At 43.7% G+C, this 27,494-nt stretch overlaps 1 protein-coding gene across 3 annotated transcripts in view; it reads right to left on the bottom strand.

The window, feature by feature from the left end:
• Positions 1–27,494, bottom strand: part of megf11 (multiple EGF-like-domains 11) — a 270,916-nt gene that overhangs the window by 200,095 nt on the left and 43,327 nt on the right. For all 3 annotated transcript variants that reach the window (XR_011348711.1, XM_069910932.1, XM_069910933.1), the window contains 2 exons: positions 26,879–26,980; positions 25,088–25,188 (listed from right to left, as the gene is read on the bottom strand). Coding sequence is in view for 2 of the 3 variants with exons in the window: in XM_069910932.1 (XP_069767033.1) it covers positions 25,088–25,188; positions 26,879–26,980 (203 nt within the window). In the remaining variant the exon portion in view is untranslated. The remainder of the gene's footprint in view (positions 1–25,087; positions 25,189–26,878; positions 26,981–27,494) is intronic.

Here is a 27,494-nt window from a genome sequence, read left to right on the forward strand (position 1 = left end):
GTACATGGATAGGAAAGGATAGAGGTTATGGGTGAAATGCTGGCAAATCAGATTAGCGACCATGGGCACTTGGATCTAGGGAGGCTGGAAGGAGACTTGGCAGAGCACCTTCACTCTGTCTACTACAACAGCGAGGACCTCCCAGTGGCCAAGCATTTTATATCCACCTTTCTCAAGACCTTACAGATGGTGATATTCCCCAGTGACAAGTGATCACTATTCACGTAACATTTATGAGAATAAGTATTAAAAAATTGTAAAAAATTTTAAAACATCACTGGCATAAATGCGACCTGCATTAGCTTCGCAGATTATAAAATACGTGTTTGTAATCCATATGCTTTAAATTAATGGACTTTGTGTGTCACTTTTTTTTTTAAGTAGACCAGTTTTGTTTGACTGCCTTAATTGAACAATTATGTTTAGATGCATTGATCTGATAATATTAGCATTCTTGGCATGAGGCTAAAATTAGTTCCATTCAAGCCAGCAATAAAAATGACCTACATTTGCAACCTGTAACCACGCCAGCCCAATAGTAATGTGATTAGAATGAATTAATCTGGCCCTCCCAAGGTCAAGCAGGTAGTTATTTCACAAAATTTGACATGAAGCATTTAAAGTAAATTCACTCAAAACTTCTAATCTTTTCATGTACTTCTGAACTCTGCTACATGGCTCTTAGATTTTTTGGTATTTTATCTTCAGCTTTTTACTCAAAGTAAAGCAATGCTCAAATTATTAAAGACTGGGTAACATGAACAAAAATAATTTTAATGCTCCTGCAAAATTAGAAGACTAAATGCAAGTTAAATGAACAAGATTATCTTGTTCATTGGTATCACTGGAGACTTTCCTATCAACAGTAGTATTGATTCTCATGACTATATCATACATGGTTTACATCATGCTGAATTCCTTTCTCTGAAATGTCCATTCATAATCCATGAAATCCAATCACTGGTATTTTCAAACTGAGGTTTAATTAAAATCAGAAAAATAAGGCCATGAGTTTGAATCACTGCTTTGATGGCATGGGTGTTGATTTGAATCTGCAACCATTCAAAAATTTTAGATGAGCAGTTGCCAGCACCAAAATGGCTATATCCATTCAAAGTATGCAGAGTAGATATAACAAAGACTTGAATCACCAAGTTGAGGCCAGTATTGTCAAATGGAACTTCACACTCTTAATCTTTCACAGAGACTTTTGAATATTTCTATTGTAGACGCGCACCACTCGAAAGAAGGCACAGTCAGGTTAAGCTCTCCGTTTTATTAGGGCTCAGGCCTAACTTTTATACTTGCACTGTTCCCGCCGTGGCCTCCCTTGGCTGACGTTGCAACGTGCATGACAAAAGCAGGTTTTCCATGCATGGGTACTTTTCTGCATGACAATGCCCTTCTTCCCTGTCCTGGTCTGTCGGCTGCGCAGCAAGGCCAGCGCCATTTTGGGGTCACTGGCCTTTAAGCTGCTCTTGCCATTCACCCAACGAACGGTTTGCTTATTGGGGCCAGTGCCGCTGCGTCGGCTGCTGGCCTTTGGTTGCGCGAAGGAGAATAAATGCAGTCTAGCCACATCATGAATGCCCCTTATTCCCAGGGCTATTCTATTAAATCTGTCTGCACTGACTCCATAGCTTTCACATCCTTCCGATAATGCAGTGACCATTATATAGTTTGAGCCCAACGCCTTATATCAATTGTGCAATGCTTAAAATGTACAATATAAACTTTTTCTGTCCTGTTTATTATTTAACATCCTGGCAGTTGGAAATCTCAGTTAAACAGTTTTGTGGGATTTTTCCTTTGCTATATTCTGATTGAGTTGTTCCAGATACCAGTGGTAACTTTAACAGAAAATTTAAAAAAATTAATGAAACACATCTGCCTTCTTAAAATTAGGCAACAGTGATAAAGATCAAAAAACAACCTGCTGGAGGAACTCACTGGGTCGAACTGTATCAGTGGGAGAAAAAGAATAAGTCATGTTTTGGACCAGAACCCTTCACCGATCTGTTTTCTAATGCAGTGTAATCACTTGCTCTTCTTTCTGCTTTCACCTATTAATGTTGCTATCCTGTCTTACTGAGCCCAAGGACTAGTCTCAATCTATAAACATGTTCCGTTCACTGTTATTTCGTACATTCTATTGAGTAAGTAGTTTGTTTTAAAGTTCAATGTAATGTTATGCTGTTAATTTGTAAGGCATAAAATTGTAACTGGGAGGCTGGGATAAAATGGTGGCGGTGGTTCGTGATGGCTCGCAGCGGTCCCTTGCCCCAATGCATTTTTCCCGCTCCTATGCTTGGCCTTATATATAGTATTATGTTATTAAGTAACATCTTGTCCTGGAGAAACACAATTTTGTTTTTATGGTTGTTTTACAGTTTAAAAATGACAATAAATTCTGTCTGACTGACTGAACATTAAATAGTGTTTTGCTTAATCAACGGGTGCATTTGAGATAGCTTCCTTGTAGCCTCATGCCATTTCTCAATGAGCATCTTTACAAAATTGTTGGCAGCTAATAGATATGCAACACATGGATTCTGCATATTCTTAAATGTTCAAGGAAGTCTATGTGTAATTAAAAAGAATCAGAAATACATCTGACAGATGTAAAACATATAGTTAAACTCTTAGAAGATGGACTATTATCCAATTCTTCAGACATTGACCAAGGAGCTGCCATTTTTTAGTCCATGTCAACAGTAGGTAGTAGGCAGTTTCAAATTCCTAGGTGTAAATATCTAAAGTGACTTGTCCTGGTCCACCTTCGTCAATGCAATGGTTAGGAAAGAGCACCAACGCCTTATATTCCTCAGAAGCTTGAGTAAATGTGATACATTATCTGCATCCCTTCACAACTTCTACAGATGCGTCATCAAAATAATTTGTTGGAATGCATTACTGGGTCATATGGGAACTGCTCCACCGAGACCACAAAAAAAACGGCTCAGTCCACCTTACGTACCCTCTTCTCCTCCATCGACTTCCAATACCTTGGAAATGCAGCCAATATATTAAAAACCTCATCCCATCCTGACCACACTCTTTTACTTCCCCCCACTCCCCACCAGGAAGAAAATTCACGAGTATCAGATCACATACCATCAGATTCAAGGACAGCTTATTTCCCACTATTATCAAACTCATACAGTTAATTAAAAATAGATACAAATAAAAAAGGTGGGTAGTTAATAAATATTCACAGTTACCACATTGCCCTACATCTGGGTATGTGACAATAAATTTGAATTTGAACTTGATTTAGCATAATTTGCCATAAACTTGCATCAGAACATATTGAATTACCCTATCTTTCAGAAGTGCGATGAGGAATTACTTCCTTTAATTGTCATTAAGGAGAAACGTCTCAATGACAACAGGTGAGAGAAAATCATAGAACTACATGGGTTATTATATAACATAGTAGAGAAATGTCCATTGAATATTAGTATATCATTGCCATTGGGAATAATTGAAAAAGTTTTGATTCAAGGTAATCAAACAAAATCAACATGACTCTGTGAAAGTGTTCGTAGAATAAACTAATTGATTGTTCTTTGAAGAAACAACAAGATAATCAATGGATTGCAGAAGACATTTGATAAGATGCTGCTAAAAAGATGTGAAAAATACAAGTTCATGGTGTAAAAGATAACATATTGGTGTGGGTAGAAGCTGACAGGAAATAGAGGACGGGCATAAATCTGGTTGTTGAGGTGCAATAAGTAGTGTGCAACATAAATTGGTGATGGAAATAAATAATTTGTAATTTATATAAATGATTTGGAAGAAGACACCAAATGCATAATTGCTAAATTTGTTAATCATATTGAGATAGGTAGAAAAGCACATTGTAAAGATGACACAGGAATATTACAAGAAGATACAGATGAGTGGACAAAGATATGGTAAATGGGAAATCCTGTAAACAAATGTTAAAATGTTTATTTTGAGATAAAAATTTTAAAAGTATATTATCTCAACTGTGAAAGACTACAGAGCTCAATGACAGAGAGTAATATGGGAGCCAGAGTCCATGATTCACAAATATCATGTACAGTATTGTTCATGTTACTTAAGAACATGAATGCATTTGAAACAGTTCCAATGTTCAGTAAATTAAAACTTGGAAATGGCAGGATTATTTGGACAAGCTGCGTTTGTATCTGCTGGAGTTCAGACTGGTGGAAAGAGACATTATGAAAACAGACAGGGTGCATGTGGAGTGGAAGAATCTAGAACAAGGGGTCAATATGTTTAAAAATAAGGGGACGCCCATGTAAGACAGACAAAGCAAAAATCTTTCTCTCAGTGAGATATTAATTTTTTGAACTTTCTTTCTCAGTTGAAGCAGAGTTTTTGAATATATAACACAACAGTAGATGGATTTTTGATAAATAAGGAGATGAAAAGGTCATGGGGAGTAGCCAAGAATATGACAATCTTACTGAATGGCACAGCAAGTTTGTGTGACTCAAGTGGTCTACTCTTGTTCCCATTAAAATATATATTTAAATATATTACAATGAACAATAGATCATTCTTATGGTTTTTATAATAGTTGTAATTATGTGATATTCCTTTTTTCTATATAGCTGCAAAATGCTTACAATCGGTCCTTGTGAATTGCTGCAGTTTGATTGATTTATAAATGCACACGTATGCTCTTAACTTCATGGTATAGATACATACTGCCATGTTTATGACATTGTTTGCTGTGTTAATACTCCATTTGACAGATCACTTAACGTTTTTTTTAACTACAGCAGTGACACAGTTAGTTGCACTTGTTGCCTCCTAGATCTAGTGATCTAGGTTCAATCCTGCCCTTGGCTACTGTCTATGTGGAGTTGGACCATTCTCCATGTGACCATGTGGGTTTCCACACTGAGGGGAGTTGTTGGGAATATGAAAACATATTACAGGAGAAATAAGATTGCTCTGATTATTATGTGTTCCCAGTTCATTTTCATTTGATCGTGGGACTATCACTTTAAGAGAACAAATCAAACTGCAAGCCCTGCAAGCTTTGGAGTTGACTGTGGCTGACAGCGTAGGACGAGCTAGGGACAGCGTGTACTCAAATTCACTACTTCTGAAGAAAGAGGAAGTGACCCTGGAAAACACAGGTGCAGAGACCATGTGACCAACATGTTAAAGAAACCATACTCAGTTTGATTGGGGGCCATTTTAAGGAAGCAGCCCTTGGAGAATCATCTATTTGAAAATATTCTGTGCTGAAGTGGCCTTATGTAGTAATCAACAATTTGTCTGATTTCTCTCTGTAAGGAGAATGAGTATCCCCCACCATGGCCAAAGCAACAGTCACTTTAGAAGGAGGATTAGTGTGCCACACCATGGCCAAAAGGGATACTAGAAGCAGAGGAATACTGCGTTTGATTCGTGACCATTGTGAGGTTTATTTTGGCTGACCTACGAAAGGGTTCTGGAAGATTTGTGAAAATCACTCGCTTTATGTCCCCTACACAAAGAAAAGGGGAGTTTTGATTGTCACTTGTCTGAAAAGGTCATTTCTTTGGAAGCATCTTGACAAGGATTTCGTGAGTTTACAACAGTTTGTCACCCTGCTCTCTCCCACCTACTCCATGATGACTTCTTTGATCAATTTAAAGCCTGAGTGTCAACTCTGGATTTTCTGAGTCTGAACTTTGAAATGACATTGCAAAATTATCTACACTCAATTTATGGAGTTATTGAGTACAATTTTGTACATGCATATTTGTATGGAGGATGAAAATGCTGTTTTATTTAAATATTATTTACTCCTCACATACTGTCTACAGATTAATGCATTGTTACAAGGGCAGGAACCTATTGCATATTTCCTGTGTACCCACTTCACTGTGTGGTATGGGAAGGCTGAGAGCAGTGGTTCTCAACCTTTTTCTTTCCACTCACACCACTTTAAGCAATCCCTATGCCATAAGTGCTTCGTGATTAATAAGGGATTGCCTGAGGTGGTACTAAACCCAATTTTTACTGAAATATTTTGTTTGGAAAAAAATTGCCATTGGCCCATTTCCTTTGGAGATATGAAACCATGCACATAATGAGTCAATTAGGGACTTTTTTTCACGCACATACCATCTTAAGCAATCCCTTACTAATCACAGAGTATCTACAGCATAGGGAATACTTAAAGTGGTAAGTGAGTGGAAAGAAAAAGGTTCACTGGCCTAGATAATCAGACAAGCAAACTAAATTGGTCATTCTTAACAGTATACTTCTTAAAGTATGTTTGCCTTTAATTTATGATCATTATGTTATGGACTTTTTATTTGAATCTTTCTGAAAAGCATATCTTGATTCTCTTTTACTCATAGGATGCTCAGTGAATTCATGTACTCAATACTCAATAGAATGCTTTGAAACCTTTGAAATAGTTGTGGTATTTCTAAGTAATTCATTATTGAGAATAGATGTGCCAAATGCACATCAGATAGACAACAAAGAGACTTCTATAATTTGTCTCAAGGCACTCCTTCTAAACAGTGCCTGCTTTTATTCCTTTGTGCCCATGTCCACAGATAAATAAAGAAAATCTAGTAAATATACAATAGCTGTGACTGATAAATCTTTAGCTTTTCTCTTTCAATTAGAATCAAATGTATTATAGACATTTATAGAGCGGAAATGTCATGTAAAAATATTCTTTATTTTCTCCTTTCACTCTCCAATAACTGTGTGTGTGTGTGTGTGTGTGTGTGTGTGTGTGTGTGTGTGTGTGTGTGTGTGTGTGTGTGTGTGTGTGTGTGTGTGTGTGTGTGTGTGTCTGTGTGTGTGTGTGTCTGTGTGTCTGTGTGTCTGTGTGTGTCTGTGTGTGTGTGTGTGTGTAGGAAGGTTGAAGTCTTTTACAATATTATTTTGAGAGGCAACATTTTGGGGTGCTGCCAAGGAATATGATATTCTTCGCTTATTCCTTGAAGGAGGGCTTAGGCCCAAAACATCACTCTGAAAGACTGGATGAATTCCTCAAGCATTTTGGTGCATTTATACTGCAATCACATGTTTCACTTAAGGGAATTTGATATACTTCTTTGGTGTCCTCTCCACCTTCCCCAAAGTTTTGTTGGTCTTCCCACTACTGCTTTTCTCTCTGAACTTCATGAACCATGAGTACATACATGACATCATATACAACCCTGAGATTCCTTTTTCTGTGGGCGGGACAGAATTACTACTTATTGGTAGTGCAAAAAAAATTGTACACAACATATACATAAAAACAAACAAAAAACTGAAAACAGGTAACAAATGTAAACAAACTGACTGTGGAACACAGAGAGAATTTTTTAAAAAGCAATAAAATGCAGTCCATAAATGAGTTCCTGATTAAGTTTGTTGTTGAGGAGTCTGATGGTGGAGGGGTAGCAGCTGTTTCTGAACCTGGTGATGTGAGTCTTGTAACACTTGTACCTCTTTCCTGATGGCAGCAGTGAGTGTTCCCTGCAGATGCTATCGATAGTGGGGAGGGTTTTTCCTGTGATGTTCTGGGCTGTACCCACTACCTTTTCAGGGTTTTACGATCAGGGAACTGAGTTACAGGAAAAGGTTACTTCCTTCATTCCCCTCTCTTTTCCATCTTTAGTTCTTTACATATACATTGTTTTTTTACATCTTTATATATACTTCATCACTGTTCTTCATTCTTATTACATCTCTTCTATCCTCCAAATGCTCTGCGAATTCTTGTGCTTCCTCTGGATCCGAGAACAGTCTGTTTTGCTCCCTGGTTATAAATATTTTAAGCACGGCTGGATGTCTTTACGTGAACTTATAACCTTTTTTCCATAGAATCGATTTTGCTGTATTAAACTCTTTCCTCTTCTTTAAGAGTTCAAAACTTATGTCTGGGTAAAAAAATATTTTTTGACCCTTGTATTCCAATGGTTTATTATCTTCTCTAACTTTATTCCTTGCCCGCTCCAGTATATTTTCTCTTGTTGTATATTTCAAAAATTTTACTAAATGGATCTTGGTTTTTGATGTGTCTGTGGTTTCGGAGCTAGTGCTCTGTGTGCCCTTTCTATTTACATTCCTTCCTGCATTTCTGTCATTCCCAGGACCTTTGGGATCCATTCTTTTATAAATTCCTTCATGTCTGTGCCTTCTCCACCCTCCTTCAGGCCCGCTATTTTTATGTTGTTTCACCTACTATAATTTTCCAACATATCAATTTTCTGAGCTAACAACTCTTGTGTCTCTTTAATTTTTCTATCACTTTCTTCCAATTTTCCTCTTAAGTCATTTACTTCCATTTCTCCAGCCATTTCTCGTTCTTCCACATTTTCTACTCTTTTCCCTATTTCTGTCATGACTAGTTCTAATCTTTGCATTTTATCTTCTGTTCTTTTCATTTTTCTTTTAATTGCACTAAATTCAAATGACAACCATTCTTTTAATACTCTCATTTGTTCTTCAAAAAAAGATTTAACTATATTCTGTCCATCTGTTTTACCTTCTATTTCTCTGTGAAGATCTTGGTCTTCTTCTTCCTCTTCTTTTGTGTCTGTACCTGTGTTTGTGTCTTCTTCTTCTTCTCTTTGTATCTGTGTCTCTTCTGATTCTCCTGATGAGTTGCTTGTATCACTGTCAGGCCTCTTCTTGCTGGGCCTCTTGTTGTTGATCCTCCCCTCCTGGGCTGCTCATCTGTCGGGCCTCCTGCTGCTGCTCCTCTTGCTGTTCACCCCGTCGACTTTCTTCCTCGCCTGGTTCCTCACTCCCTCTCCTGCTGCCTTCCTCATCTTCCAGCTGAGAGCCTTGGTGTCGGGCGTCCCTCAGCTGGTCACGCCGTGGATGCCTGGTCCTTGGCTGAGCCCCCTCCCATCGGTGTTTCCTTTTACCTTTGATTGCACACTGCGCACTTTTGTTTGGCTCAGAGAGGCATTTTTGCAGTCCACTGGTCACGACTCCATGGGGCCGGCACCAACCTCGGAGATTGGGTGCCCTTCGTCACCACGGGTCCCTGTTTCTTCGTGCAGGTAAGGCCTTCTTCTTTCTTTCCGGTGACTTTTCTTCTTTTTTCCCCCTGTTATTTTTACTTTTTCCTTCTTGGGTGCCATCTTCTTTCTCTTCTCTGCAACTTTATCTTCTATTTCTTATATTTATATTTGTTAAGCTTTGTCTTTTCTTGACTTGTTTATTTTTTCTGGAGAGGGGTGGTTTTACCCTACCAGCCACTACTCCATCACGTGACTCCTCCCGGCTTTCCCTTCCTGAAGTCAATAATCAGCTCCTTAGTTTTGGTGACATTGAGTGCAAGGTTATTGTTGGTGCACTACTCTGCCAAGTTTTCAATCTCCCTCCTGCATGCTAACTCATCACCTTTTGTTATACAACCCACTACCATGGTATTGTCAGCAAATTTGTAGATGCTGTTATTGTCATACCGAGCCACACATTCGTAGGTTTAAAGTGATTAGAGCAGGGGGCTCAGAATGCAGCCCTGTGGTGCTCTAGTACTGATGGAGATTGTGGAGATGTTCTTGCCAATCTTCACAGATTGTGGTCTGGAAGTGAGGAAATCCTTGATGCAATTAAACAGTGGGGTGTTGAGTCCCAGGATTTGGAGTTTGCTGATCAGTTTTAAAGGGATGATGATGTTAATTGCTGAACTCTAGTTGATTAAGAGCATCCTGATGAATACATCTTAATTATTCAGGTGTTCCAGGGCTTTGTGTAGAGCCAGTGAGATGGAATTCGCCGTAGACCTGTTGCTATGATAGGCAAATTGGAATGTATCCATGTTACCACTCAGACAGGAGCTGATATGCTTCAACACCAGCTTTTCAAAACACTGTTGATGCAAATACTACAGGCCATGAGTCATTAAGGCAGGTTCCCTATCTGGTTCCTTATGGCCAGCCATCATCCTTCTCTTATCTGGTTCCACTTATCAGCTTCTAGCCTCTGTCACTACCTTCTCTCTTACCTCACCCACCTGGTAGCATCTGTCCATTTTTTTCCCTTGTGTATCCACCTGTTACCTACAGCGTCTGTCTCTAAACAGCTCTGTCCTTCCACCATCTGGTTTCCTGAGGCCTTTCATTCCCCACCTCATCTGGCTCCACTAGATCATCTACCAGCCCCTCTCTTACTCCTCCCTCCAATGCTTTATACTGCTCTACATCTTCAGTCACCATCCCACAGATGCTACCTAATTCACTGGATTCCTCCAGCAAGTTGATTTTTGCATAAAATTAAGCAAACTTATCCAATTATTTAAACTAAACAAATGAAAAACAGAGTTTTTTCTATTTTTCTCTAATGGAAGCAAGTACAATTGCTGAATTATGGGATGAGCCACAAGACAAGACCACTGAAATTCATTAATGATTAAGAAAAAAAAACACTGATGGATGTCCCAAAATTCACTAGAATATGCAGAAAATAATGTATTTCACTAAATCCTCATAAAATACTGTTTCTTTTAAAAAAATAGGCTAGCATCTCCAACTAAAATTTGACTAAAAACCATGGTCTGTCTGAAATATTTACTTCACTTGAACAATCAAACTGCCTCATGAAATGGCAGGCGAAGGAGGAATTTGCAAAAACCAAGAAGCTATTCTATATTTTGAAGTGATTGAGCTCAAAAGGTTAATACAGGTATTGAGTACTTTGATCAACAACCTCTTTTAACTGAAAACATAATTAAGTGCCATCTCTCCATGTGTGGTTGAGTCAAGCAATTTTATTTCCAATGTTAAAACCCCTGCAGAGAAAACTGCATTAACAACAGTTTCATTTCAAAAGAATGGTAAAATCAACCACCATTCATCACTGGTATCACATTTAACCAACATATTTTATTAATGACTAATTTTCCACAATAAACATGCATTAATTCATATTTTTATAATTTTTGCCACCATCATCCTAGAGTAGTTTTCATCCCTTCCTTCCTTTTCTTTATCTCTCTCAATGGCTGTCACACAGTTTCTTTCCTGATCTCTATATTTTCCTATTTATCTCTAACTTTTTATCATGGTAGATGAATGGACTGAAGTTCAGAAATGGCAACATAAACACTTGCTTCCCTCTTTAAAAGAAAATGTGTTAGTTGACTCAAATGATCAGAATAATGGAATGGAGGGCCACATAGAGTAATTCAAAAATACAGATAAAGCAAAACACTTTAACCCACACTAAAATCCATCAAATATGTTGCACAATTCTTTGGATGAAGAACTTGGTTCTCTTTCTGTTTAAAAGTTGTTTTAGTCGTGTCTTTTTTCCAACACCTCAAGCACACCAGGTTTCTCAACATTTAAAACCACATACTTTTACTTGCTGACATATAGAGTATTATTTTCTTGGTAATTTTACAAAGATTTGCTTAAAACGATGAATCAGTTTTAATATACATTTAAGTCAAGAATTCTTCAGCACGGAAACAGGCCCTTCGGCCATTCTAATCTGTGCCAAACTATTATTTTGGCCGGCACATGAATCATATCCCTCTATACCACCCCCCTCCCCCCAGCCCCATGTACCTGTCCACTTTTTTTTAATTAAATGTCAACATTAAGCCTGCATGTTCCACACTCTCACTATTTTTTGTGAAGAAGTTCTCCCTAATCTAATCTTCCCTTAAAACTTTTCCTCTTTCATCCTTAACCCATATCCTCAAGATTTTATCTCACCTAACTTCAGTGGAATATACGTGCTTACTCAATCAAATCTCCCTTCATTCTTCTGCACTCCAGGCAATAAAGTTCTAATCTATTTAACCTTTCCCTGTGACTCAGGTCTTCAAGTTCTGGCAACATTCTTGTAATTCTTCTCTGCACTCTTTAAATATTATTGATATCATTCCTGTAGTTAGATGACCAAAACTGCACATTATACTCCAAATTTGGTCTCACCAATCTCTTACAACAAATTCACCATTGCATCCCAACTCCTATACTCATTAATTTGATTTATGATGGCCTAAGTACTAAAAGCTCTCTTTACAACCCTATCTACTTGTGATGTCACTTTCAGAAATTGTGTATCTGTATTCCCAGATCCCTTTGTTCTACTGCATTTCTCAGTGCCCTGCATTCCAATTCACCTATCATAGCAACAGGTCTACAGCAAATGCCATCTCACTGGCTCTACACAAAGCCCTGGAACACCTGAACAATTAAGATGTATTCATTGTTAAGCAATCCCTTACCATTTATCATATATCCTACCTTGGTTTCTCCTTCCAAACTACAACACATCACACTGGTCTTCATTAAATTCCATCTGCCATTTTGCATCCCATTTTTTCCAGCTGGTCCAGATCCAACTGCATACTTGCTGACCTGATTTACCACATTATAATCCTGGTCATTGATGACAAACAACAATGAACCCAGCACAGATCCTTGAGCTACACCTCTAGTCCCAGGCCTCCAGCCAGAGAAGGAACTATCCACCGAGGCAGCTGACCAGGTACTCACAGCTGCGACCGACACCACCGACCCAAGTACCCACTGATGCTGCCAACCAGGGACATGTCAACGCTACCGACCCAGTACCCACCGACGCTGCCGACGGGAGGCCTGACGCTGCCGACCTGGGACCCGCCGCCGCCGGCTGACCACCCCACCGCAAGCAGCGACCCCCAACACTTACCGTTGGCTGGCCGATGCCCCCAGCAGGCTGCAGGCAGAAACACCAACTCCTCGACGCTGTCTCTTAAGGCCCAAGTGTTTGCGTGACATCATCACGCAGGACTCCACTGTACCCATTACAAGTCTCTGCATCAGTAACCCTCGACCAGGACTTACCCCATCCCCTCACAAAAGCAATGGAACTGATTAAAGTGCATGGACACTATACCAATTGCTTATTTGACTCGGGGCCAACTGACAGTTTTATCCGCCCAGACCTGGCCCACTGTTGCGGACTGGCTATTCTCCCCACTGCATAGAGAATTTCATTGGCGACCAGATCGCACTTGACTAGGGAAAAGGGGTATTGTGTGGTGACCCTGAAAGTCCAGGGTATCACGTTCACAGATTTCAAACTATTAGTCCTTCCCCAATTGTGCACCCCTGCACTGCTGGGATTAGATTTTCAGTGCCAGTTTCAAACCGTTTCCCTGCACTTTGGGGGGGGGGGGGGGGGGGGGGCTCAAGGTCCACTCACTGTCCGTAACCACTCCACCCTGGAAGCCTCCTGCCAGCAGCAGCCCGAGCCACCCGCCCCCGCGCCCTGGGGCCTCACCTGTAGTCTCTCTACCCTCCGAGTTGCTCCACCAGTGCTTTTTGCAAACCTCACCCCGGTTGGAAGCCTGTGGCCACCAAACAGGGAGAAGCTGCTGATGGTGGTTGACTACAGCCAGACAATCAACCGCTTCACGCTTCTGGATGCATACCCACTTCCATGGATCACGAATGTGGTGAATCAGATCGCCCAATACTGCGTATTTTCCACCATTGACTTATGTTCGGCCTATCATCAGCTCCCGATCCGCCGAGAAGACCGACCTTTCACAGCCTTCTAAGTGAATGGGCGGCTGTATCAATTCCTCAGGGTATCCTTTTGGGTCACAAATGGTGTCGCAGTCTTCCAGCGGGAAATGGACCGGATGGTGGACCAGAATGGGCTGACTGCTACTTTCCCATATCTGGATAATGCCACCATCTGCGGCCATGACACGGAGGATCATGATGCCTACCTTGAGAAATTTTTTCAGACTGCAACTTGGCCGAACTTGACCTACAATTTTGACAAGTGTGTCTTCCAGACCACTCGGCTCACAATTCTGGGTTGTGTGGTGGAGAACGGGGTGGTAATGCCAGACCCTGACCTCATGCGTCCCCTCATGGACTTACACCTCCCCCCACACCCAGAAGGCACTCAGACGCTGCCTGGGCTTTTTCTCTTACTATGCCCAATGGGTTCCACACTATGCCGACAAGGCACGGCCACTCATCAAGACCACCTCCTTCCCCCATCAACCGAAGCCAGAGCGGCCTTCGACCGCATCAAATCGGACATCGCTGCTGCAACGCTGCACGCCATCGGCGACTCCATTCCATTCCAAGTCGAGAGCGATGCGTCCGACTTTGCACTGGCAGCCATTTTGAACCAGGCCTGCCGGCCGGCCGGCCGGTAGCAATCTTATCCTGAACCCTCCAGGGTCCTAAGAACCGACACACCTCTGTCGAGAAGGAGGCCCAGGCCATAGTCGAAGCAGTACGTCATTGGAGACACTACCTCACTGGCAGGCGCTTTACACTGCTGACCGACCAACACGTGGTCTCCTTCATGTTGAGCAATACCTAGCGAGGTAAGATCAAGAATGACAAAAATCGCCAGGTGGAGAATCGAGCTCTCCACCTTTAATTATGACATACTATATCGGCCTGGTAAACTCAATGACCCGCCAGATGCGCTCTCCAGGGGGACTTGCGCCAACATACAACTGGACAGGCTGCAGAGACTCCATGAGGAGCTCTGAAAGGGTCACTAGGTTCACGCACTTTGTCAAAGCTTGCAACCTGCTCTACACGGTCGAGGAGATTCGCTCCATGACCTGAGCCTGCCCAGTGTGCGCTAAGTGCAAGCCCCACTTCTTCCGTCTAGAGAACACCCACGTCATCAAAGCCACCCGCCCCTTTGAGCGTCTCAGCATAGACTTCAAGGGGCCCCTACCGTCAACCAACCGTAACACCTAGATCCTTACGGCCATCGACGAGTACTCCCGCTTCCTGTTCGCTGTGCCCTGCTCGGACATGACCGCCTCCTCAGTCATAGAGGCCCTGCACAGCATCTTCACCATCTTCGGGTTCCCCAGTTACATCCACAGTGACAGGGGGTCATCGTTTATGAGCGCTAAGCTGCGGCAGTACCTTCTGGAGCGTGGTATTGCTTCGAGCAGGATCACCAGCTATAACCCATGCGGTAATGGGCAAGTCGAAAGAGAGAATGTCACCATCTAGAAAGCGGTTACGCTTGTCCTCCAGTCCAAAGGTCTCCCCACCTCTCGCTGGCAGGACGTGCTCACTAGTGCCCTACACTCCATCCACCCTCTCCTATGCACCGCAACCAATGCCACCCCCCATGAAAGAATGTTCTCTTTCCTGAGGAAATCCGAATCGGGAGCGACCACACTGGCGTGGCTCATGGTTCCTGGTCTGGTTCTCTTATGACACCACGTCCAGTACTCAAAGAATGACCCCTTGTTTGACCGAGTGACTCTGCTCCATGTGAACCCGCATTATGCCTACGTTGAGTACCCGGACGGGTGGGAGGACCCAGTAAGGGACCTAGCCCAAGCCGGATCAGGCGCAGAAGTCCCTTTAACCCAACCTCGCCCTATTCCTTCTCCCCCAGGTCATGTGCTTGAACAGAGGGACCAGCACCACCCCACCAGCTCAGGCCAGACTGTCGACAATGTCGTTGGGGAATTGAGCGAAGCAGTGGCCGCACCCTATGAGCCTGCTGGCAACACAACTCCAGCGACGCCAATCCCGGCGCCACGGCAGTCACGCCAGATGGTCAGGTCTCCTGACCGGTACAGCCCCTAACCTCCATCCACTCCGGGGTCAGTTCTCAAAGAAGGGGTGAATGTGATGGTACAGATTCTATCACTAATGTGTATATGTTCAGATTGTAGTGTAGGATGACTGTGATTGGCTGAGAGTGTAGCCACACCGACTGGCAGGTCTTAAAGGATTGCTCCTAACCAGACCAGGTCATTCTGGACTGGTTGACCTACTTGTGATATGCTCCAATCTTTCAGTTAATAAAAGCCTTGGTTTGGATCAACAAGTCTTTGGTTCTTTTAACACGCTCTACAGACAGCAAACATCTTCTCCTCTTTAATCTGGAAAGGTTCAAAGACCCCACCACTTGTTTGGCTCACTTCCATTGATTCTGTGCCAGTTTTCTGAATAAATACAGATACAAAACATCCATTTAAGATTTCCCCTATCTCTTTTGACTCCATACATAGCCAACAACTCTTATCTTCAAGCAGACCAATTTTGTCCCTTATTAGACTTTTGCTTCGAATATATTTGTAGAATCTCTTTGGATTTTTCCTCACTTTTTCAGCCAAAGCAACCTCATGTCTTCTTTTAGCCCTCTGTTTTCTTGGGTTTTTTTTTGCATTCCTTAAGTACCTCATTTGCTCCTTCCTGCCTATACCTATTATACACCCCTCTTCTTCTTAACCAGATCCCCAATTTACCTCGAAACCAAGGTCCCTATACCTGTTAGCTTTGTCTTTAACCTTGACAGGAACATACAAACTCTGTATTTTAAAAATATCACCTTTAAAGGCCTGCCACTTACTGAAAACATCCTTGCTTGAAAACAACCTATTCTGGTGGTCCTCAACCTTTTCCTTTCCACTCACATACCACTTTAAGTAATCTCTATGCCATCAGTGCTCTGTAATTAGTAAGAGATTACTTAAGGTGGTATGTGAGTGGAAAGGAAAAGGTTGAGGACCACTGCTCTAGACCCAATTATTACTGAAATATTTTGCTTGAGAAAAATTGCCATTTCCCCATTTCCTTTGGAGTGATGAAACCATCCACATAACTAGTCAATTAGGTACGATTAAAACAGTGGTTTTCAAACTTTTTCTTTCTACTCACATACCACCTTAAGCAATCCCTTACAGAGCAATTATGGTATAGGGAATACTTGAAGTGGTATGTGAGTGGAAATAAAATGGTTGAGAACCACTGCCCCAGTCCAATCCATGCTTTCTAGATCTTCTCTCATTTCCTCAAAATCGGCCTTTCTTCGATTTAGCATCTCAACTCAAGGACCAGACCCATTCTCGTACTAGACCCAAAGTGTTCCCCGACACACTCTTCCACCACCTGTCCTGTCTCTTTCCCTAATAGGAGATCCAGTGCTGCACACTCTTTACTTGATAGCTCTATTGATTTAGAAATTATTCCTGAACATATCTGACAAACTCTAAACCATCCAGCCAGTGCATGCACACTCACATCAAACAGTCCGCTTATTGATTTCTTTTGTGAGCACACACACAACTTGGAGGGAACACTGCGTCCAACCCTTTTACAATATGGGAGCCTCAGACAATATGTGGAAATTTAAAAGCACCTACATTCACAACTATATGTTTCCTATCTGCTATTTCTCTGCAGATTTGCTCCTCCAATTCTTGGGGGATCCATAATACAACTCGATTAATGTGGTCGTAACTTTCCTATTCTTCAGTTCCACCCATACAGCCTCTAGTTTGTCCTGTCTGAGTACTACTTTCTTTGACTAGCAATGCCACACCGGAACATTGAGCTGCCATACCTGACCTGCCTGCAAACAAGTTTTACTAATGGTCACAATGTCATAATTCAGTTTATTGTCATGAACATGTGTCATGAAATTTGTTCTTTTGCAGCAGCAGGATTATGCAGAACGAGGTGCAAAATTACTAGAAATTAAATTTTGTAAATACAAGTTTTAAGAAAAAGTAATTAGTGTAAAAAAGAGAAAAGGTGAGGTAGTGTCGATATGTTCATTGTCCATTCAGAAATCTGATGGCGAAGGGAAAAAACTGTTTAGTAACGTTGAGTGTGTGTCTTTATGGTCCTGTACCTCCTCCCTGATGGTAGCAGTGAGTAAGGGCATGGCCTGGGTGGTGAGGGTCATTGATGATAGAAGGTTCTTTCTTAAAGCACCACCTCTTAAGGATATCCTTAATGGTGTGAAGACTAATGACCAAGATGGTGCTGGCCACATGCCAATATATGATCTTAGCTTGTCTGCCTTTCCTACAATACTCCTTGCATTGAAATTGACACATCTTAGAATCCTTTTAAATCTTACCCCTCTCACCATAAATCTGCACCCTCTTGTTTTAGATTTCTGGACCTGGATAAAAGACTATCTATATTTACTTTATGTACACCATTGGTGATTTTATAAACCTCGATAAGTTCCCCCCTAAGCCTCCTACAAATCCAGGATGAAAGTCTCATCAATCTGACTGAAAGGTTTGAATTACTTCCTCTTAAATCACTTTAATGCACAATTGTACTTTAATGTACTATGGGAATTAATGCACCATTGCTATTCTAGCATACACTTCCAAAGTAAATATACTCCTATTGTATTCCCCGGAGGCAGGCTCTTAAGCAGGGAAGCACAGGTTTATTAAACTGACAGCATTTTCCTTTGAAAATTTGCAGAAAAGCCCTCACACTGGTAATTCAGCTGCTTGTTAACTCAAACTCCACTGTATGACTTCCTCAGGAAGCACTAAAATATTTTACATTCAACTTATTTTAGATTGTTACCACTGTTGTTGCCAGGCAGGAAGTGGCAGCTGGCTCACAGAGTGCAGCAGCGACCCACCTGCCCTGGCAATGGTTAGGTCCAAGCTGGTTTCAGCTTTGTCATGACATTAGAATACAGCTGTTAGTCTAATGAGGCCCATCAAACTCGCCCTATCCTAACTGAGGAAATTCCGAGGTTTATGAACAAACAACAGTAGGACCAGGAATGACCACCCTTCTCTGTGGAGAGAGTTGAGAGCACCAAGTTCCTTGGAGTCTACCTAACAAGTGACCTTTACTGGACACACATCTCCTCACTTGTTAAGAAGGTGCAACGGCAACTGCACTTCCTGAGAAGACGGAGGCAGGCAAGAAACTGGCCACCATCCTGTTGACTTTCTATAGGATTTCTATGAAGTGTCACAATGTGGTTTCGAGCATTGGATCAGAGGTCAATCCACATAGCCATCAGACCGGCAGAGAGGATCACTGGGGTCTCCCTCTCCTCCCCCAACCATCAACATGACCTACTGGGATCATGGTTTTAAGTGGGCACGCAAAATCGTTGAGTACCCCTACCACACTGCACACAGCATCTTTCTGCTACTCCTATCAGGGAAGAGATACAGGAGGAACAGCCAGAAACAGTAGGCTGAGGAACCGGCTTCTTCCCAAGGGCAGTAAGACTGCGGAATGAACTGCTCACATTAACCCTCTGAGACTCTACCATTTATTAAACAATGTTGATTTATACACACACACTACTGCACAGGCATTGTTTGTATGTGTGTTATGTCTGGTTGTGTGTTGGCATATTTTTGCACCAAAGACCAGAGAATGCTGCTTTTATGGATTAAGAAGGTTTTCAAGGATTGCAGAGGGATTTGGGCTGCTTAGAAAAGTGGGCTGAAAAATGGCAGATGGAATTTAATGCTGATAAGTGTGAGGTGCTTCATTTTGGTAAGAAGAATCAGAATAGGACATATGTGGTAAATGGGAGAGCATTGAGGAATACAGAAGAGCAGAAAGATTTAGGAGTAACGGTACATCGTTCCCTGAAGGTAGAAACTCACGTGAATAGGGTGGTGAAGAAGGCTGGCCTTTATCAATCATTGCATGGAATATAGGAGTTGGGAGGTGATGTTGAGATTGTATAAGACGTTGGTGCGGCCTAATTTGGAGTTCTGTGTGCAGTTCTGGTCGCCTAATTATAGGAAGGATATAAACAGAGTGGAGAGAGTGCAGAGAAGGTTTACCAGAATGTTGCCTGGGTTTAAGCATCTGGAGTATGGGGAGAGATTGGACAGATTGGGTCTTTATTCTTTGGAGCGTAGAAGGTTGAGAGGGGATTTGATAGAAGTATTTAAGATTATGAAAGGGATAGACAGAATGGATGTGGATAGACTATTTCCGTTAAGAGGAGGAAAGTTTAAAACAAGAGAACATGAGTTAAGAATTAAGGGGCAGAGGTTTAGAGGTAACATGAGGGGGAACTTCTTTACTCAGAGAGTGGTAGCTGTGTGGAATGATCTTCCGGGAGAAATAGTGGCGGCGGAGTCAATTGTATTATTTAAGAAAAGGTTGGACAGGTATATGGATGAGAAGAAGATGGAGGGTTATGGGCATTGTGCAGGGAGGTGGGACTAGAAAGGGGTGTTTGGTTCGGTGCGGACTAGAAGGGCCTAATGGCCTGTTTCCATGCTGTAATTGTTATGTTATATATGTTATGTTATGTTACTTGTAGAATCAGATGATAATGAAGTTGAAATCCAGATATTTATGGAAAATTGATCACAGGTAGTTTGATGATGTGTGTGAGGGCAATGATGAGGGGCAGCCTGGTCTCAGCTTATAATGAGGGAGTACTCCTGCACTATGCAGTTCTAATATAAAATGCCTTTAGGATCACGTGTAATTCATGAGGTTGTAGCGGCAGTTACACGGCTACTGAAAGAACACACAACCAGACGGGTTGAGCTCAGTGAGCAGAACTGATTTATTGCAGGCTGCTGGGCTGGACTTGTACTCCCAGCCTGGACCTGGCTGAGAATTGTGCTGGGGAGCACTGACATCACCTGGGCGTCATGTGATCCCCCAGCGCGGGCTTCTGAGCCCTGTGCTGAGAATAAAGGGAAACCCCACCCCCGACGATGCCATTTTGGCCAGCTGCCCCGCCACGTGGATTACATGCAGGGCCGGTTCACCTGCCTAGTGGTGTGCTGCCGCACAGGACCCCCCCCCCCCCAGAACCGGCGCCAATGTCCATTTTAGCTGGGTGGCCTCACTTCTTGGGCTGGGCCACTATCACTGGTTCGGTGGGGTTGAGGTGTGCTGGCTTCAGCCTGTCCACAGTAAACAGTTCCCGCCTGCCGCCAATGTCCAGCGTGAACGTAGACCCTGAACGCTGGACAACCTTGTACGGCCCCTCGTAAGGTCTCTGCAGAGGTGCCACAGGTGGGCCCCGCCGAATAAAAACATACTCTGCAGAAAGCAGCTTGCTGGGGACGTGAGATGGCCGTATGCCATGTCTGGGCGGCGGTGGGGGTGCGAACGAGTCCAAGCGGGCCCGGAGGTGGGGAAACAGCTCATGCGGCGATCGCTGGGTGTTGTGAGGCGCGTTGATGAACTCACCAGGAAGTGCCAGCAGTGCACCGTAGACCAGCTCAGCTGATGACGTCTGCAGATCCTCATTGGGCGTGGAGCGGATGCCCAGGAGTACCCAAGGCAGTTCGTCCACCCAGTCGGGACCGGTGAGGTGGGTCTTAAGTGCCGACTAAAGGTGGCGGTGCAGATGCTTGACCAACCCATTGGCCTGTGGGTGATAGGCCGTGGTGGGGTGTAACTCAATCCCCAACCTGTTGGCGAGATGTACCCAGAGCACAAAGGTGAACTAGGTGCCCCGATCGATGGAGAGGTGATTCAGAACTCCAAACTGGGTGACCCAACCATGCAACAGTGCTTGGGAGTAGGAGTCCATGGAGGTGTCTGGCTTCAGGATCACCTTGGGCCAACTAGTGGTGCGTCCAACACTGTGAACAGGTAACGGTTGCCCCGTGAAATGGGTAAGGGACCAACTATGTCCACGCAAATGTGGCTGAACCATTCCTGGACGTGCTCGAACTCTTGCATGGGCGCCCTGGTGTGCCTGTGCATCTCGATCTGCTTCTGCAGTCCATGCCAGTCGAATCGCTCTGACACCATCCAGATCGTGGACCTGATGGACGGGTGTGAAAGGTCATGGATGTGATGGAAGACTTGCTTGCACCACTGCTGGAAAACCACTGGCCGCGGGGTGCCCATGGAGACATCGCACAGGACGGTACTTCTGCCGCTCGGAGTCAGGAGGTCTCGGAACCGCAGGCCCATGATGGCAGTCCTGAAGGCTCGTGTCTCCTCATCAGACTTCTGGTCCCAGGCAAGCTGGTCGAAGTCAAGGCCAGGCATCAGCACGCAGATGACCAGTCACAAGAGTGCATCGGCGACTACGTTGTCCATCCCCGCCTTGTGCCAAATGTCGGTGGTAAACGCCGACATAAAGGAGAGGTGATGCTGCTGGCAGGCCGACCAGTGGTCCTTCGCCATTGCGAGTGCCTGTGTGAGGGGTTGATGGTCAGTGAAGATGGTAAAAGTCCTCCCTTCCAAGAAATAGCAGAAATGCCGCACCGCCAGGTACATGTCCAGTAACTCACGGTCAAAAGTGCTATACTTGTGGCTGAAGAATGCCAGTGGCTTCCATTGTCCGTTCACCTGCTGCTCCAGGACAGCGCTGACGGCTGTGGCAGAGGCATCAACGGAGAGTGCCATATGCAGGTCGGTGTGTGGGTGGGTAAGCATGGTAGCCTTCACAGGGGTGCCCTTGGTGGCCTCGAATGCACTGCAGGCCTCTGGGGTCCAGGTGAGCATTTTGTGCTTGGCTGCGATGAGGGTGAATAGCAGCTGCATGATGCGCGCAGCTCCCAGGATGAATCGGTTGTAGAAGTTGACCATACCCGCGAACTCCTGCAGTCCCTTGAGATTGTCCAGATGTGGGAACTCCTTGATAGCGGCGACTTTCATATCGGTGGGCGTGGCTCCCTCAGCCGTGATGGTATGGCCCAGGAACTGCATGGACTCTTTCCCAAACTGGGACTTGGCTGGGCTGATGGTGAGGCCAAAGTCAGCCAGCCGGGACAAGATAGTGCGCAGGTGGGCATTGTGTTGCACCCAATCCCCGCTGGCAATGAGGATGTCGTCTAAGTAATTGAAGACGAAATCCAGGTCCCTGACCACTGAGTCCATGAGGTGCTGGAAGGTGTTCTTGAGCCTGAACAGCATGCGAAGGAATTCGAACAAGCCGAAATGGGTGATGATGGCTGTCTTGGGTATGTCCTCAGGGTGCACCGGGATTTGGTGATACTCGTGCACCAGGTCAACCTTGGAGAAAACCCTTGCACCATGCAGATTGGCCGTAAAATCCTGGATGTGAGGGATGGGGTAACGGTTAGGAACTGTCACCTCGTTAAGCCATCAATAGTCTTCGCAGGGGCACCAGCTGCTGGAGGCTTTCGGGACCACGGGCTGTCGGACCGCTGAATGATCCCCAGCTCCAACAGATGTGGAAACTCCTCCTTCGCCACCTGGAGCTTGTCAGGCGGGAGCCGGCATGCCTTGCCGTGAACCAGTGGGATCTTGGTGGGGATATGGTGGAACACCCTATGGCACGGCGAGGCAGCGGAGAACTATGGCTTGAGGTGGGTCGGAAACTCATCCAGGATTTGCTGGAACTCGTCTCTGGGCACGCTGATTGTGGCCATCTGCAGCTGCTCTGTGCGGGAGTCGTCAAGGCAAACGCCCTGGAAAGTACAGGCGTCCATCAGGCACCTACCCAGAATGTCCATCAGATGCCCTTGGGCGAGGTGGAAGTTGGCACCCAGGATGGCGGTCGGAAGGGATGAGATGGTGAACCTCCACAAGAACTTTCGTCAGCCGATCTGGAAGTGGACTGTATTGTCTCCAAACGCCTAGATCTCTGTTGCATTGGCCGCACGGAGGGGAGGTTCTCGAGGTCGGTTCCTGGACTCGATGGCCGTGGCTGGGATGACGCTGATCTGGGCCCCAGTGCCGACGAGGAACCTGCACGTAGAGGAGGCTGTGTCCTTGGCCAGATGCCGCAGCCATTAACAGGGGCCTGCCTGCTCATTCCAGGGAAACGAGCAGGGCTGACGACACTTCTGAGCCTTGGTTCCCCAGCACTGGTGGTAGAGCGAGGCATGGAGTGGATGCCGTGCCCCTGGTTATGCTCTTAGTGGCCCCTGCAGGGGCCGGATGTTCTACCGCAGCGCTAGAGGCGGGCTTGGCATGGTCATGCCCATGCCTCGTGACCTGCTGGACCGCTGAGCCCTCCGAGAATCGCTCAAGCCATAGCTCTTTGGCCTTTTGAGAGACCTTCCTCAGGTCGGTAAAGCTCTCTTGGGCAAGAAATGGCCGGATGTCCTCGGGGAGATGGTTGAGGAAAATGTGCTCGAAGAGTGGGCAGTTGTTGTGATCACCCATGAGCATGAGCATCTCGTCCATCAGCTCCACCGGGGACCTGTCCCCCAGGGCGGTGAGGTGCAGCATCCGAGCGGCACTCTGGCACCTGGATAGTCCGAGGGATCCGGTGAGCACTTGCTCGGTGATCTCGTATTTGTCTTTGGCGGGTGGGTGCTAAACGAGGTGCAGCATGTGTTTGGCGGTGGCCTGGTCTAGGGCGGCGACCACATGGTAGAATTTGGTTGTGTCCGATTAAATCTGACGGAGGTGAAACTGAGCCTCCGCATGGCTGAACCAGGTCTCCAGCTCCTCAACCCAGAATTCAGGCAGCTTGACAGCTATAGCACTGATCCCAGGTTCACTCATGATGGGTTCAAAGACGTTTGAACCAGTTGGGGTCACCAATTGTCGCAGCAGCTACACGGCTACTGAAAGATGACACAAACAACCAGACAGGTTGAGCTCAGTGAGCAGAACTGATTTATTGCAGGCTGCTGGGCTGGACTTGTATTCCCAGCCTGGACCTTGCTGAGAACCGCACTGGGGAGCGCTGACGTCACCTGGGTGTCATGTGGTCCCCCAGCACGGGCTTCTGAGCCCTGTGCTGAGAAGAAGGGGAAACCCCCGATGGCACCATTTTGGCCAGCAGCCCCACCGCGTGGATTACAAGCGGGGCCAGTTCGCCTGCCTAGTGGTGTGCCACCACAAGGTCTTCAATTCCAAATTAAGATTGTTCTACAGAAGTTTAAAATGCCCAGTTACAAAAGAGTCAGTTGATTTGATTAATCTACTGGTCCTGATGAAGATCAAATTCAGAAAATTAAACTTTGTTTTCATAAGGAGAAAATAATCTTCATTTGATAATAAATGTTGGGGAAGTCATCAGGCAAACACCCTTCCTTTTAATCAAGCAAACTCATAGTTGAAAGTATTATCCATAAGATATTCCAGTACTGTTCAGTAATGAACTTTTATGTTAATTTAGATCTCAAATTCACAACGGCCAAAATCAAAGATATGTAAATACCAGCAGGAGATTTCTCCATGCAGAGGGTGGTGGGAGTGTGGAATGAGCTGCCAGCTGAATTGCAAGCTAAATTTTGACATTCAAGAAAAATCTGGACTTGCATTTGGATGGGAGGGCTATGGAGGGATCTAGTCCAGATGCAGGTCGATGATACTAAACAGAATAATTGGTTGGCACAGACTAGAAGGAGTGAAGGGCCTGTTTCGGTGCTGTATTGTTCTGTGGTTCTAACAGTTCAGCTGTGTAATTTGAAATAAAAATCAATACTTACGAACACAGAAATCTTCATTTTGATAGTATCCAGGGCAGCACTGTGATCTTCTTCTATACATTGTTCTTAGGCCACGACGATAAGCTGTTTTGTAGCTGATTCTAAGGGAAATATTTGCCTGTGAAAATTTTCGTATCTAAAGGTTTGCGTAATTTAACCAAATAATATCTATGATTAGATATTAGAAAGTTCACATAAATACTTTTGAATATTTTAATAACATTTAAAATGTACTGGACAATTTGCATATATTTAAAAGCAGTCATTTAATTTAGTAAAAGGAACACACATATGGTAAATCCATATAAAAGCCTTAATACATCTTCTGTTTAACACGTCCTTTGTATTAAAACAGTCAAGATTAATAAAATGCAATCTTTCTGCTATTCTATATTCTTATTCAAAATAATATGAATGAAATTATGACAGCAATGAGTCCATTTCTTACAGAACAGGGATCATGGTAGCCAGAATCAATGGGAAAATTTGGCCCATTGTGTCTGCTCTGCCATTCGTATCATGGCTGAGGCACCTTTCTTAATCTCTCCATAAGCTTTGACACCCATACTAATCAAGAACCTATCAACCTCCACTTTAAATATACCCAGCGACTGGCCTCCACAGGTGTTTGTGACTGTGAGTTTCCATAAATTCACAATTGGCTAGAATCCAAAATGGTAACAAAAAAAATCAGATGACATAGACAAAACAGCGATTGACCCAGAAATCAAAGGTCTCTGATAGTGAAAGCACTCTCCAATCTATGATGCTGTGTAACTTCTATTATAGTATTGTGAGTTTTTTATTCCCCCAGAGAGGACTCCTGGTAAAAGATAAATAATAATTAAGTGATATTATTTGTTTTGGGATATTTATTTATGAGTGTATCTATGTAGAAAGCCTATAATTTCTTGATAAGGTTGTCATGTAGAAATTATACAGTTGTAATTGTTCCAGAATTTGAGAGCTTGTTGAAATCAACAATTATGCAAGTACTTTTATTAAGTAAATTTATCAATGTATGTAGAGGATATCACAACAATCCTCTCTTAATTTATGACCATTACCTAAACCAAATGAGGACATTACAACCTTGGCCATTCCCATTTATCCAGTAATCTTTCTTTGGCTTGGCTTCGCGGACGAAGATTTATGGAGGGGGTAAAATGTCCACGTCAGCTGCAGGCTCGTTTGTGGCTGACAAGTCCGAGGCGGGACAGGCAGACACAGTTGCAGCGGTTGCAGGGGAAAATTGGTTTGTTGGGGTTGGGTGTTGGGTTTTTCCTCCTTTGCCTTTTGTCAGTGAGATGGGCTCTGCGGTCTTCTTCAAAGGAGGTTGCTGCCCACCAAACTGTGAGGCGCCAAGATGCACGGTTTGAGGCGATATCAGCCCACTGGCGGTGGTCAATGGGGCAGGCACCAAGAGATTTCTTTAGGCAGTCCTTGTACCTCTTCTTTGGTGCACCTCTGTCACGGTGGCCAGTGGAGAGCTCGCCATATAACACGATCTTGGGAAGGCAATGGTCCTCCATTCTGGAGACGTGACCCACCCAGCGCAGCTGGATCTTCAGCAGCGTGGACTCGATGCTGTCGACCTCTGCCATCTCGAGTACTTCGACGTTAGGGACGTTAGGGTAATAATAAGGAATTAAATGCTATTGTATTATTTAGAGATTCTTTCTTAGGGTTAGCATTAGACACTGCAATAGCTGTAAAGAAAAGGACATAAATTGGAAAACAATTAATTCCTTACTGCAATATTAATGAACAGTTAGTTTATTTCAAACAAACCTGTGTCTGGTGCATTTAAACCAATTAAGTATATCAGTGCATCGAGTATAGTAGACCTGGTCAAAGGGATGGGCATAGGATTCCTGAACAGTGACAGCGTAACTGGGGGGGGGGGAAAAAAACACAGTAACTAATTTTAATAACAAGAAAGAAAATACATAGATAATGACTTAAAGACCAATTATTCATCATCTAAAATATTGATAGCAATAGTTTAGATTTACACACCACTTTCTATCAAAAAACAGGTTTTGAAATGTATGGAAATGTGTAGATTAGTTCAAGTATTATAGGCATCAGCCATAAATCAGCAAAGCTTCCATTATTACTGCATAAAAATATAAGTTGATTAAAAAAAATTTAAATCCTCAGGTCACAACTCAATACAGTTTTGTTTTCTAATAGTTCATGAAGAAACAATTTTGAATTCTTTTGTTATATGCTATGTGCATCTGTCAATCATGGGCAAAAAGGAAACAATCCTTTGAAAACCAGCCAGTGTTGAATTGTAACTGTTGGCTTGTTCAAAGTGGTATTTTTTTTTAATCATTAAAAAGGTGCTCTTTCTTTCTAACTGATCTTATCTGGCCACTGTTAAATGCCTGGCTATACCCAG

This window comes from Narcine bancroftii, chromosome 14 (genome assembly GCF_036971445.1).
Source record: "Narcine bancroftii isolate sNarBan1 chromosome 14, sNarBan1.hap1, whole genome shotgun sequence".
NCBI lineage: Eukaryota > Metazoa > Chordata > Chondrichthyes > Torpediniformes > Narcinidae > Narcine > Narcine bancroftii.